General features: G+C 34.2%; 1 protein-coding gene across 1 annotated transcript; it reads left to right on the top strand.

The window, feature by feature from the left end:
- Window positions 1-521: 521 nt before the first annotated feature.
- LOC131638813 (uncharacterized) lies at window positions 522-1304 on the top strand. The gene has a single exon (XM_058909361.1). The coding sequence runs from the start codon at window positions 522-524 to the stop codon at window positions 1302-1304; it is 783 nt and encodes a 260-aa protein (XP_058765344.1).
- The last annotated feature ends 14261 nt before the right edge of the window (window positions 1305-15565 follow it).

Here is a 15565-nt window from a genome sequence, read left to right as displayed (position 1 = left end):
GATTCGGGAGCGGTGAACTATATGTTCATATTTTGAGGGCTTTGGTCTTGTTCGGATCGAAAGCGTGGCTCTAATTTCGATCGGGAGCGGTGAGCTTGATACTCACATGGTACCACATGCATTGAGTCACATTTATTACATTCGAGTCACATTGTGTTCTATGTGATTGTTTTTCTTGAATTGATGTGATTACTTTGTGCGATATGCATATTAGTGAAACATGAAGTTTTCAAATTGTGTTGTGAGATCATCAGATACATGTTTGTATGTTGTATTTCATTTTGGGTTTTCATTGCGGTGAAAATAACATATGACGCCCTTTTTAGTATATGCATGTTAATACTCTGTGAACATTCGTTATATTTGGGGTTTAGAAAAATGGTGTTACATTAGTGGTATCAGAGCATGGTCGACCAGTTGGTCAAGGTCATTAATGTCTTTTATTCTTGTTGTATTAGATTTGTGTATCTGACACGATCAATATTATTTTTTCTGTTTTGGTTGTTAGTTGTCTTAGGACGATGGTTGTTGGAAGGAACGATGATGCCATTGTTGATGCATTGAGGATGTTGGCTGGATCTCTTGGTCAGATTCCTCATGTGAATGTCGGTAATCGGAATGGTGATGATGACGAGTTTCGTGCTTTGGGGAAGTTCCAGAGGAACAATCCGCCTATCTTTAAGGGAGAGCATGAACCTGATAAGGCACAAGCTTGGTTAAAGGCAATTGAGAATATCTTTCAGGTCATGAATTGTACTGATGCGCATAGAGTGAAGTTTGGTACTCACATGCTCGAGAAAGAAGCTGAGGATTGGTGGAGTAATGCTGCTCAGAGATTTGAAGAAGAGGGTATTCAGATTACTTGGGATCTTTTTCGTGATGCTTTTCTGGAGAACTATTTTCCGAAATATTGTCGTGGAAAGAAAGAGGTGGAATTTCTTAAACTGAAGCAAGGGAATGGAACTGTAGCGGAGTATGCTACAAAATTCCAAGAGCTGATCAAGTATTGTCCCCATTATAATATTATGAATGCTGAGAGGTCGAAGTGCTTGAAGTTTTTGAACAGTTTGAGGCATGACATTAAGAAGGCTATTGATTACCAAATGATTACTCGTTTTGCGGAGTTGTTTAACAAGAGTCGGATTTATGATGAAGATAGTAGAGAGAGTGCTTCTCACTACAAGGCTTCGAATGATGGAAAAGGAAAAGGTCAATATCGTGGGAAACCGTATGATGATAAGAAGAAGAAATCTGGTTATGGCGGAAAGCCAAGTGGGGGAGGAACTAGTGCTCCGGTTAAGTGATTCAAGTGTGGTGTTGAAGGACATCATGCTAAAGAATGCAACAAGAATTCTTGAAAGTGTTTCAAGTGTGACAAGATGGGTCACAAATTTGTGGATTGTAGAGTTGGTTCGAGTGTGACTTGCTACAATTATGGTGAGCAAGGGCACATTTGTACCAAGTGTGATTAACCGAAGAAGGAGCAAGCAAAAGGAAAAGTGTTTGCATTGTCTGGTGCTGAGGCCACTACTGATAATAGGCTAATCCAAGGTACGTGCTTTATTAATGGTACACCTTTGATTGCTATTATTGATACTGGCACAACGCATTCTTTCATTTATTTGGATTGTGCTAAGAGATTGAATCTTGTGTTGTTTGATATGCGTAGAAGTATGGTTATTGATACACCTGCTATGGGTTCCGTGTCTATTTCTTTTGTGTGTTTGAATTGTCCATTGAGTATCTTTGGTAGAGATTTCGAAATTGATTTAGTTTGTCTTCCGTTAGAGCAACTTGATGTGATTTTGGGTATGAACTAGTTGGAATTTAATCGTGTGTATATCAATTGTTTTGATAAGAAGGTTATTTTTCCTGAAATTGGTGTTAAGGAAGATGTGTTTTTATCTGCTAAGCAAGTGGATGAAACATTATGTCACCTTAAAAACATGGCAGCTTATGTCAGATAGGAGTATGAAACATTTAAAGGTGTTAACAAACATGTTGAAAAGCTATCAAGAAATCCCACTGCTATTCATGTTGTCCTTAAAAATTGGCTGAAAAATCTGAGTATGTCAAAAATTGGTTGAAAACTTTGACTGATGCAACACACATTTTTTATGATAAATTGGAAAAATGGCCGCTAACAGCGATTCAGCTAAGTTGACAACGGTGGCTCCCACTGCAAGGAAAAACATATTGGTGGTGTCAATCACATTTAGCTTACATAAATCTAAAACAAACATGATATATATTACCGAAACTGAAAAATTCGCATATTTTGTCAAACACCAAAAGAAAAAAAAAATAAATGAACTCAGTTTTCAGTAAATATAGTAACAACATATTTTATTAGTATATAACATAACGAGTTGCTAATGATAGCCATATTTTATTATTATAAAAGAATAAGAATCATACCCTGAACCATGTTCTGAAAACTATGTCCACAACCATATTTTAACTTGAGCATAGAAAATAATAAGCATGTAACCGTTTTTTGTTTTCAGTATAATTTTGATTTCAGAATGATGACAATTTTTCATATTAAGACTTCTCAAAATAACATATTGTTGAGATTCACTCGTATTCTGAGAACGAATTATCATTTGTTCCTTGATGAATGGAGCATGACTATTTGCTTCTGATAGACAATTTTGACAGCATGACCATTTTCTATTTTCCTGGGAGTGTGACAACAACTTAAAAACATGAAAACTGAGCCTTCAGTTGTCGAACTCTACAGTCTTCAGTTCTTTAGAGTGTGATCTCAACATTTTTCTTTGGTTCAGCTGGCTGGAATGAACTTGTAGTAGCTGGCCCTTTCCGTCCAAGTTCCCCCTTACTTTGCAATGGATTTTCTGGCAGAACAACTAATCATTTGGCAGTAGAAGCCACTGTAATTGAAGTATTGAAAGGTCAGTCTATACAACAAATTTCCCATTCCTCATTTATTCAAAAATTGATGTTTCAAATAAAAACTATTGCAATGTCAGGACACCCCTATGGAATAACTCAACAAAGAAAATTTCTCATTCTCACTTTCAAATACATTTGTCAAACACAAAGAAAGGACACATAAATGTGAGTCAAATTCAACCGAGTCATAATCTCTTTATAACTAAACTTATCAACAATGTTGAATTGTAGCAAGGCAGCAGTCTGTAAGACAATTTTCAAAGCAAGTTTCGAAATAAATATCTTGCATTCTCTCTCACAAATAAAACACTTGTTGTAATTGAAAATTGAATATATTAAAAAATGGAGTACAACAGTTACACTAATGTCTAACCCATTGCAACACAAATAATGAATCAGTAGAAAACAAAGAAAAGGAGAATAGAACCAAAATCCAAAAGAGTCCAAAACATGCCTACCTATCCAAAGAGAGGGAGAGTTCCATTATTATACTCTCAATAAAATGCTATGAAACTCTTAAATTACTTTTAGTTTAGTCAAGGCATCAACCAAAACTCAATTAGTCCCAAATAGTGTCACATAGCACGGACCTCCTAAAATGCTAAAGCAGTACAGTGGATAACGGAATAGCCACCATTGCATAGGCTAAAAATCAGTGCAAAATAAATCAACTAAAGCATGTCATATGCAAAAGCAAGAAAAAATGTAAGAAATTGGAGAAGATAAATAAGATACCAACCATTAGTCTCAATTGGAATCATATCTGACACTTTCTACTCGACTTTCCATTACCGATGCGGCAATTACCTTTCGCCATTTTAAATTTCTTCTCTAATTTCTTCCTAATTCCACCATCAGGCTTCAAGGAAATCTTCCAAATTCCACCAACAGGCTTTAAGGAGATCTAGCTCTCATTTTCACCAATTCCACTCTCTCTGGCAAGTTTTATGATATGTAATCATTATCAAAAAGTAGAATCAATGGATTAAAGAGAATAATAAGACTTACAGAGCATGTGACATGTTGTTGAGTAGTTTATCAAAATCATTAAAGAAAAAAAGTCATAACCTTATACACAAAATCAGCTTGTGAGGTTCCAATAATCATGTTCTTGATGTACGATATCAAATGCCCGTGCATTGGAATTTCATAAGAACCTTTAGAAATATATAAGGCCTTGTATGCATTACCAGCAATTTGATTTCTAAACTATTGTTTTCTTTATAAAATATATGGCTAATGTGGTTGTGAGAATATTAGAATAATACTTGATTTTGAAGATCACTTACTTGATTTGATAACATCTTTTTCTCCATAAAACAATTGAAGCCACCCACGGTGCATAAAAAGAAAGACAAAACAGAATAAGTGACATCGTTTAAATATTCCCATAAGATGACTGAATCAAATAACAATCATCTCATTGGAACCAAAAAATTAAACCATAGCCTGACAGTTCCATCGAAATCAGATGCAACCAATCCAAAAGGCCATAACAATGAAGTTAGATATAAATTATACATGGAAGTCTTCCAAAAAGATAAATTAAACTGAAGCTAAACAGGATGCGTGCTTAAAGTATTATATTTTGCATAATCCTGAAGTATCAAGAAGCAAACCCAATGTTCATCCATGATAAATATAAAAGTTACATTTTAAAGAGAAATGATCTCCCCAGTTGTGTTGAAATTAATATTTTGAATTGGAAAAGGCAGAGTTCTAGAAATTACCATATAAGCTGTCAACTTGGAAATCTCCAACTAAGAACTCCACAATGGGCTTGAACCTGAACTTGTGTTGTGGTATTTATGAGATGTCCATCTTGTCACAAATCTTTAAAGGTAGATTTTGGTCCAAAGGATCACCATTATAAATGGTATAGGTTAAGTGTTCTTCTAGAATCTGTTTCCAAATTTCGTATTCACGATTTTGGGTTATGACATGAACTTGGTTGCCCTATACATAAATAAAATAGTTAATAAAATTTTGTAAGTTTTCAGAAATATAAACAACATAGCTACAACAGCACAATAACCTTGATATCTGTAGAATTATTTCAAAATGCATATGTCCACTGAGTTCTTTAACGATCCATAGATCGACTATACAAACTGCAAGTTTCCAAACATTATTATCCTTCTATAAATTTCCAATCAAAATCAATGGTCTTAACATGATGATTTCCTGAAATATAATATTACAAAAGAAATGAAACAATCAATAGTGAAATTAGAATGAAAGGATTTGAGTATTAGTAATATGAGTGAATATTGTAAGATGGAAGGAATAAGCAAAACCGAACAATTAAGCCATGAAAACTGGAAAAGTAGAGATAAATCTAAAGTACAAACTGATGTAAAGAATCTATTAAATGTGGCCACATTGAAAAATCAGTAAAGTAAAAGTTGAAAACAAAATCATTAAACAAATAAAATTAAAGGATGGAAGATGTACAATGAAGGCATGATTAGGAAAAATGCAAAAATCCATTAAAATGAAAACATTCACAGAGTTACGAAACATTCACAGAGCAACGAAACATTTGCAGAGCAAAGAAATATTCGCAGAGCAGCGAAAACGATTAAACCGTAAAACAATCTTGAAACATTGAATATGTCATTTAGAGATGAAGCTTGAACTGCAGAAGAAAATGATCAACTCACTTCATATCCATATTGAAAAAATTGAACACGAAACTATGATGAAAGGTCGGCTTCTACCCGATTATCATTTTCTCGGCGCATGTTATTCTCTCTACTAAAAGCAACCTTAGCACCCCTTAGAAGTAAAATGAAGTCACGTTAGATAGTATACAAATTGATACACAAACATCATAGTTCGACAAGAACACTTCATAGATCAGTGGCTTATAATATTCCTCTAAATCGTCAATTTCGTTCATAAAATTGTTGAGTTAGAAATTTATGATCTTACCCGTTGCTATATAACAGAGAAATCACAATTTTAGATATCGTAGTTTCGCAGACAGTCATGTAACTTACCGTCAACTGAGAGAAAGAGCCTAAACAAAATATAATATATCAACAACTTATAATATTCGTCTAAATCTTCAATTTAGTTCATAAAATTGTTGAGTTCGAAATTTATGATCTTACCCGTTGCTATATAACAGAGACATCACAATTTTAAATATCACAGTTTGGCAGCCAGCCATGAAATTTGCCGTCGACTAAGAGAAAGAACCTAAAAAAATATAATAGATCAACAGCTTATAATATTCGTCTAAATCGTCAATTTAGTTCATAAAATTCTTGAGTTAAAAATTTATGATCTTACCAGTTGCTACATAACTTGAAGTCATCAAACCAAAAACATTCATTGTGCAACCACTTCTCTGTTTCCATCCAGTTGGTAGCCCTATCTCTATATGGTTTACCTTCACATATCAATGAAGTTCTATGGAAATTAAGGCTATGTGTGAATACAATCATATTTTGCAACATTCAGACAGAGAATGAAATATAACTTTTCAATCATTTTTTTTCAATATTTTCCCACTACATAAACCAAATCTTCAAAGTCTATAATAACAAAGAGATATATCATTACCATGTTCTCAACTTGATTTTCGGAGAATGATTCATCAGCATTGCATTCAAGCTTTCCTTCGTCGGGATCACTACACAAAAACACCAATAGAACAATAAAAGTTACAGAAACAAAAAGCAACTCAGATTCATACTGATGATGAATTTGATTTTAATTTGGATTGCATCCTAAAACTAATAAAATAATCTATTAAATTCTAAAACAAAAAAATATCTGATCAAGGATTTAGGGTTTTAATTTAGGTATAAATGGATCCATAAGATAGAGACATCAACCTCTTCAGCAACCTTTGCTACGTATCCTTTCGTAACTTTATTCAGATATCTCATTGGTGTAATTCCAATCATCTGCATTATTTAGTTTCTAACAATTTTGAAAATTTTCAAATGTAAATCAATTATAAGGAGAAAGTGTTTTTGAAATAAGGAATTATTGAAATTAAGAAAAATAGATGTAAAGGTAACTTAAGTACCTAAGTGACATATTCGGCGATGTTAAGTGTCGAGTCCTTCTCTGGTGGTGGAGTAGAGTAGCGGAGTGGAAGATGTAGTGGATATAGTGGCGGTGGCGACAATTGCTCGAGGATTTCCAGTACAAATTCATGGAAGAAAATCTTGTGAGGGTATCATACTCCAAAATTTGCCCTCATATATTTGCAAATATTATTTTTTTAAATAATTGACATAGAACAATTGGTAAGAATTTGAGGTTAAAAGAGATACAAGAGTGAGAGGTCCCGGGCTCGAATCCCACTTCTAACATTTTCTCTTTTACTTGCTTTTTAATTTTAGTTCTAACTTTATTTCCATTTATTCAAAAATCACAAAAATTGCATTTTTTTTATCATATTAATTTTAATTTCCGTACTAATTAAAAAGACATTTTTTAAAGTAGTCAATTTTTACTTTTATGTATTTTTTAGTCAAAAAATTACCAAAAATCATAAAATATTAAAAAAAATCAAAAATAGTATTTTTTCATCATTTAATTATTATTTTCGTATTTGTTTATTAGGCATTTTTAAAATAATTTTTTTTTCATTAAAATCTTTATTTTTTGTAATTTTAGTCCAAAAATCATTAAAAAAAAAAGATTTGCAAAGATTTTGTTCATATTTATTAATATTGCATAATTGTATAGTTTAGGAAAGAATCAACATAATTAGTTAAATATTTCGGAAATCAAAATCAAATTATATTTGATTTAGAGTTATGATTTATTAATTAATTAATTAATTGATTCTTTTAATATTTTTACTAACCTAATTTTTATGTATAAATAGCATTAGGTTCTACACTTTGAAAAGGGGAACAACTTTCTAGCCCTCATTCTAACAATTATCAACAATTCTCATTCTCTCCCAGCTAACTATTTTCTAAAATTTTCTCCATCAACAATTTTCTAAAGATCAACAATTTTCACAAACCCTGTCACAAACCTTTTTAACTTTTTTTTTTTAATCTTTTCAAAAGCTTTCAATATCTCTTATTTTGGCCAATGATGACACCTGAGGCCTTCCTTTTTTTCAAAAGATTTTACTATATTCAAGAAGACTTCGGTTTATGGTTTTTGGCCAATGATAATACTTGAGGCCACCTTTTATCAAAATTACTATGTTTTTTGACCTCCTCTTTATTTTTTGAAACACTTTCTTTCAATCCTTTTAAAAACCTCTTTTAAATACTTTATCTAGAATTACAATATTTTTGACCCAATGATGATACCTGAGGCCTGTTTTTTAAAAATCATTGTTTTGGCCATTGTTGCTACATTTTAGTTTAAATTTATGTTTTTACAATCATAATTTTTTTTTAAACCCTTGGGGATTTGTACCCTTTTAGCCCTGATGTAACTTTCTGAACCTTTCTTTATTTCTTAGTGAAATTGTAGATTATATGAGGCCAAACCCTTTTCATAATTTTTTTTTTATTTTTTTATTATTATAACTATTATCATTACTAACCTTTTTTTACTATAATTATTATTATTAGTAATATTTTTGTTAATTGTTTCTATTATTATTATTATTATATTATTGTTATTATTACTATTATACTATTATTATTTTAATTATATTATTATTATTACTATTATTATTATTCTTATTCTTATTATTATCCTATTTTTGCATGTACTTCCTTTGGCTAAAGAGGAACAGTGCAGGAATATGAGTTTACCATTGTTGTTAGGGCATAAAGCTTTTGCCACTTCGAAAATCCCATTGGCATCCCATGGACCTCCGGCCACACCATATCAGACCAAATCCTGATTTTTCTTTAATTCATTTTTTAATTATTGGTTTATTGTTTTATTATTTAAATTTTCACTAAAACCTTAATCTTTTTCTCAAACCATAAAATTCATGTTATTTTCATAAATCACTCTAAAATCTTTTTTTATAAAATTAATTTGTTTTTTTTAATTTAAAATAATAATTTAGAGTAATATTTATTTTTAGGTTTAAATAATTAATTTTTTAAATTTAGGTTAATTCAACAATAACATTTTTAGACTTAGGTTAATTTAATCAAATTAGGATTTTTAGGCTAATTTATTTTTAAGTTTTCTAACTCTGATTTTATTTTTTGGCTAACTATTTTTCATCATAACTATTAATCACTGTTTTCCCTAACCCTTTTAATTTTTGATCTGTTACCTTATATTTGTTGAGGTTTTTTATGCGCGAATTCTTTCCTCACTCCACACTCTGTGATTGTCGAATGCCTTCTGTTAAATATTTTGCCCCTTTTAATTTTGCCTTTTATTTCTACCTTTTTATTTTATTATCTGCCTTTATTTCAATTATTTAATTTTCTGTCTTTAAAATATTATAAAATATGTATAGGTCGCAATAAGTTTTCTTGTAATAGTTGTAGGTTTTATTTCCTGCCTTTATTTTTCTGTCCTACAGGTGTTTATTGTAATAACGTAGGAACTTTTAATTCTTCCTTTATTTTAATTGCGTGGTTAGTAATCTTAGGGAGTGCAAGCCTTGTTAAAATGAATTAGCCCACTTATCTACAAGATAAATATCTGAATTTAACCACATGATTGTGCCACACACACACCTTTAGGGTAACCCTTCTTATGCTGCCTGATGCCTTTTTAATTACGATTCTAAAATAGTCAAGTCTCTCAATTCTGAGGATACCTAAGAAAAACAAATGTTACTCTCAATTCATCATCATAAGATCATAGTCCCTTCGAAGTTGCCTTAACAGTAAATGATCTTGTCCCTCGAAGTTGCCTCGGTAAATAATGATTGTCCCAATTGCTAAGGTATCCTCGCCTGTTGCCTAAATAACTATTCTATCCTTCCCTAAAGACTACCTACCCTTTATATGGTAGGGGCAGTCTTATGGCGAACGATAATTCCGATGACCCTTTTTACATTCAATGAAAGGACTTCCTACCCTCTCATGGTATGGATAGCCTTTTCAAACTGAAAAGCTAAAAGAACATTTTTTCTAACTTAGGGTACGTGCTCCTGATTGCTTACTCTTTTCAAATTCAAAACTCTTTTTCCCACTTATTTTTAAATACTTTCAAAAACAAGGCTACGCTTATTTACAAGCTAAAGTCCTTAACAAATTCTTTTCCTATTCACACACGACACTTCAAATATTTTGAAAACAAAGTGAGCTAAGCAATTAAGAGCCCATGGATAACCATGGATACAAAAGGTACTTACACCTTCCCGTTGTATAACTTACCCCCAGAACTCAAAGTCTTTTAAAATGGTTTTTTTCTGTTCTTTTAGTCTTTCTATATATTGGATAAAATAAAAGTCGGTGGCGACTCTTGCTATCCGCATATTTTAAAAGTCAGTTCTCCCACCGAATTACAGAACTGGCGACTCTGCTGGAGATTTTAATTAAAAGAGGGGTTACCTTAAAATTTAGGATTCACTTAAATGTTTTCACTTGTTTGATTTGATTGCTTTATTTTTAAGGGCATTGTTTGGGTATTCTGTTGTGTGAAAGATCCTACACCCGAATCTAGTGTACCTTAAGTATGTGGCAATAGACCAAGGAGACTGTACGACATGTATCGTTTTGGTTGATCTGGTGGCCACCGTTAGTGCGACGCTTTGGTTTGTCCTGATGGCCCTTGAAAGTGATCGAGGAGACATTTGGCTACCGCGTGGTGTCATTAAGCACTAATTTGCCCTTAGAACCTTAGTTGAACTTGACTTTGGCCTATAGGAAGTAGCGAGATGGCTGGCTTTGGATTCCTGACTGAAGCTGGTTGATACTCGATGCTACACTCGTTGAGATTAGACTCTAGGGATGTTTTTGGCTGGCCGTTCGAGTGCCATGTTGAGATAATACCCACGAGAAAGATCAGGGATATGAGCACCATAGAACTTGGTTACTATTTTAGGACAGGTGGAACCAACTAAACTTCAGTGGGGAGGGTACTTACCTACGAACTTTAAGCAAGCCTCTAAACCTAAGGACACTTGTGTGACTTGCTTGTGTGTGCTACTAACCCTTTGATTTCTTTGCAGGATTTGTTTGTAGGACTTATTCGTCCTTATCACCTTATGTTTTGCCTGATGCATTATATTCGCATAACATCATGACATCATGACAGCATAACATAGCACGATTAACTAACCCTTGTCAAGGATCTTAGGGATTTAGGGCGCACAATTTCAGGTGCTCTTATCAAGGACTGAATTTTTATCAAGGGGCAAGAGGATTTATTTTCCACTAGCCACACGCCTTCCAATTCATAGACACAGTACCTATCAAGGGGCAAGAGGATTTATTTTCCTCTAGCCATATGCTTTCAAATTCAGAAGTACAAGTATCCCAAATCAGAGGCTATGACTCACTCGATATGGTGAGCTTGATTCCCATAGAAGAACATCCAAGAATCAGAGTTCTTCACACAGAGATGCGACCAAATCATTGTCTAATGTTGCTAACTAAATTCCTAAAGATCCTTGAAAACATTGCATACGCATACGCATACCATTCATAAACATTGCATCACAGGTTTCTATAACAGGTCTCTCATCTTTCCGCTGTTTATTTAAGTAAGGAAATGGATCTCGAACAATCTGTCAAGAACCTCCAGGCTCAGAACAACCAGTTCCAAGAGATGATCCTTAACTTGGCCAAGGGGAAATAAGAGTTGAAGGCACTCCTGATCAAGAAGGAAAAGAATCAACATAGGCATCAAGGCGGTCAAGATAATCAGAAATCCAAACCTAAGCGATCATTTACTCTGTTGCACATGTCGTTGTTTCAAGTTCTACAACAACTGCTCAATCAGAACTTGATAACTCTATTGCCTCCATATTCAGTTTCTGTAAATCCTGCTCCTGGGTACAAGTATAATGCAAAATGTGGTTTTCATTCGAGCAAGCCTGGTCATGATACTGAGGATTGTGGACCATTGAAGCATAAGATCCAAGACTTAATTATGTACAACCAGAAAAGTCGTAATGAGTGCAACCTATCTGTTAGGGCAGTTCCACAACAACGACGCAAGCTAGAGACACCTAAGCGTCAATTCACCAAGATCAATATGTCACTGGCTGAAGCATTACAACATCTGCTGAAGGCAAACTTCATTACTGTGAGGGATCCTCCCGTGAAGCCCAACACTTCCTCTCCTCGATATAATCCTAATGCAAGGTGTGTATACCACTCCAATAGCCCTGGACATGCTACGAATGATTGTTGGCTGTTGAAGAACAAAATCCAAGATATGATCGATGTTGGTGAAATTGAGTTCAACCCTCCTAAGACCCCTATGGTGATCACTGCTCCCATGCCTAATCATGACAAGACTGAGTAATGACTAGAAGGACGAACTCTTAGATCATTAGACCTACTTCCATTTTTTTTCTATTTTGTTTGTTTAAACATTCGACTTATGATAGACATTATCTGTTTTAATAATCATCATTAGTGCATTGCATATGTTTGTCTTGAATAAATCATTTCGCTATCACTCATTTAAACTATGTATTTACTTTGTTTATGTTTTGTGATATTCAACTCCTGCTAGACTGTATGCCTTTTGAGGGAGGATGACGAAAATGATACCGCAACCTCATACAGTATGCTTTTGAACAAACTATGTTGACGATGTACAGACATTGTTTCAATTCCTAAACAGTGGAGATATAAGGATGTTAATCCCTCGTCAACCCATTTGAGCCTAAGGTGTAGGAGTTTTCTTTCACGTGCAAATTGAAACCCTTTAATCATAACCTGGGGCAGGGTAGTTACTCAGTTAACTCAATTATACTAGCCGTTATTCAACACAATCAATGATGGGCTCCCGCAACCATTAAGTCAGGCAGTCAATATCCACCAAAAAGGAGAAAAATTGTTAAGTCAAAAACCTATGAAGAAGACTTATCATAAACTGAAACATCCTGCTGACTGTAATCCCAAAATAAACAGTTCAGGCAAAAGTTAGGGATAACAAAGTCACAAAAGGAGGTTGCTACAAATCCTCGACAAAAGAAAAAGAATTACAAAAAGAAGAAAAAAGGATGACTGTCTGTCCAAAAAACTACCGGTGTTTTAACCATCATCAAAATGTCAATGATACGACTTCAAGCTCTACTAGGACTTAAAAGCAAAGTTAACTGAGCATAGGATCGAAGAACATCACGAAGAGTGGGATGGGTACAAATAAACTTTGAGCCATTATCCTTTGTTTCTTAAACCGTGAACCAAGCCACGCTACAACCCTTGAAAGTCCTAACTGAAGCATGGTTAGTTGGAAAGCATACTGTCACCAAAAAGGTATCTTGACTCCTTAAGGTTTGCTATAAATGCTGAGTTGATATCACATTTTTTATAAACATCCCGCTTTTACATCTCTTGTTTTAATGCTTTTCAAAAACTCAAGACAGACATATGCATTGCATCTTATGAAATCATTATTAAACATATTCTGCTACATAATTTCAAATGTTAGCATCAGAAGGAATCTGCACAGGGTACGGCTAATGACTAACAGTTATCCCGACAGACAAGATCACTCCAAAAGCAATGTATACAAGGGGCATGGCATGCTTTGTCCAAACAATTTGGGGGCATGCACCCAAGTGGGTCTGAAGCTACTTCCCGATCAGTCAGGGGCATCACCCTAAGTTTATGATTACTAGGGGCGGGCCACCCATAGTATACATCTCAGAAGGTCCTCACAAGGCAAATCTCTTCAAAATCTCTACCAGCTGGGGCAAAGCTATGCAAGGCATGTTCAACACTTCGATCAATACTCATTGGTGTGTCCCAATCAACACAAGCCTAGGAATGGCAGTCCCTATAAACACTGGGAGCAATGTTCAAGGCACCCATGTCTTCCCACGGAGCCGGTTTCACAAGATCCTATCTCCACAGAGTATTCCTCAAATAGCTATCTTCAATCCCTCCTCCAACAGGGTCTATTCATCTCTCTTACCCCCAGTCAGGGTGCGTCAAGGATCAATCATTCAAGTGCTTTCATCCCCAAGCAGAAATCATAAATTCCCAGTTGTATATCTTCAAGACTAGACCAGGCATCAGAATCACAATGTCATAGAGATTTATTTTCTCAATCAAGAAGAAAATACTAATATACTCCAGGAAGGACAAATCATGTTCATGAATTCATACATCATGTACCCCATGGCATATGCATAACACTCTCATTCATTTAAAAAAAAATATTACAATACATGCACCACGACATTGCATAAAACTAATGTTTCTTTTTCAGTCTATTTCTACAATCAAATGAACATTATCTTCTAGATATAGTGCAGAGATAGTCAAGTCAACGATTTAATTCTGACACTCATTCTAGATGGAGATTTAGTTGTGATACTTAATTTTGGATATCTTCCAGAGATAGTTTAGAAATAATCAAGGCAGAGATTTAGTTCTGACACTTAATTTTGGATATCTTCTAGAGATAGTTCAGAGATAATCAAGACAGAGATTTAGTTCTGATACTTAATTTTGGATATCTTCCAGAGATAGTTCAGAGATGATCAAGGCAGAGATTTAGTTCTGATACTTAATTTTGGATATCCTCCAGAGATAGTTCAGAGATAATCAAGACAATGATTTAGTTCTGATACTTAGTTTCGGGTATTCTCCAGAGATAGTTCAGAGATAATCAAGACAATGATTTAGTTCTGATACTTAGTTCCGGGTATTCTCCAGAGATAGTTCAGAGATAATCAAGACAATGATTTAGTTCTGATACTTAGTTCCGGGTATTCTCCAGAGATAGTTCAGAGATAATCAAGAGACATTCAAAGATCTAATTCTATCATCACGAACGGTGTAGACACGATCATCTTTCCAAGATCTAATTTTATCATCACAAATGGTGTAGACACGATCATCCTTCAAAGATCTAATTCTATCATCACGAACGGTGTAGACACGATCATCTTTCCAAGATCTAATTCAGTTACTACGAACGGTGCTGACACGATCAATATTCCAAGATCTAATTCTATTACTACGAACGGTGTAGACACGATCATCTTTCCAAGATCTAATTCAGTTACTACGAACAGTGCTGACACGATCAATCTCCAACAAACACTTCTTAATACATCGAGCTCAGATACAGCCTAACGTACGGCTCATTCTGGTACTTCTCAATACAAAGGATCCAATCTAGCGTACGACTCATCCTAGGATACAACTTGACGTACGGTGTATTCTGACAACTATCAACATAGGGGACCTGGTCTAACGTACGACCTATCCTACAGCTTAATGTACGGCTTATTCAGACATTTATCAATGCAATCGGACCCAGTCTAACGTATGACTCGTCCTAAAGTACAGCCTAACGTACGAATTACTTATCCAGACATTTATCAATGCAAATTGGATCCGGTCTAACGTACGACTCATCCTACAGCCTAACGTACGTCATTCCAGACATCTATCGATGCAATTGGACCTAGTCTAACGTATGACTCTTCCTAAAGAACAGCCTAACGTACGACTTACCTTGACATTTATCAATACAGTGGATTCAGTCTAACGTACGACTTATCCTAAGTATATCTTTTCAAATACAGTCTAACGTAAGACTCATTCTG

The sequence above is a fragment of the Vicia villosa genome, unplaced genomic scaffold, assembly GCF_029867415.1.
Source record: "Vicia villosa cultivar HV-30 ecotype Madison, WI unplaced genomic scaffold, Vvil1.0 ctg.002437F_1_1, whole genome shotgun sequence".
NCBI classification, from domain to species: Eukaryota; Viridiplantae; Streptophyta; class Magnoliopsida; order Fabales; family Fabaceae; genus Vicia; species Vicia villosa.
This window is presented reverse-complemented; position numbering and strand designations above follow the sequence as displayed.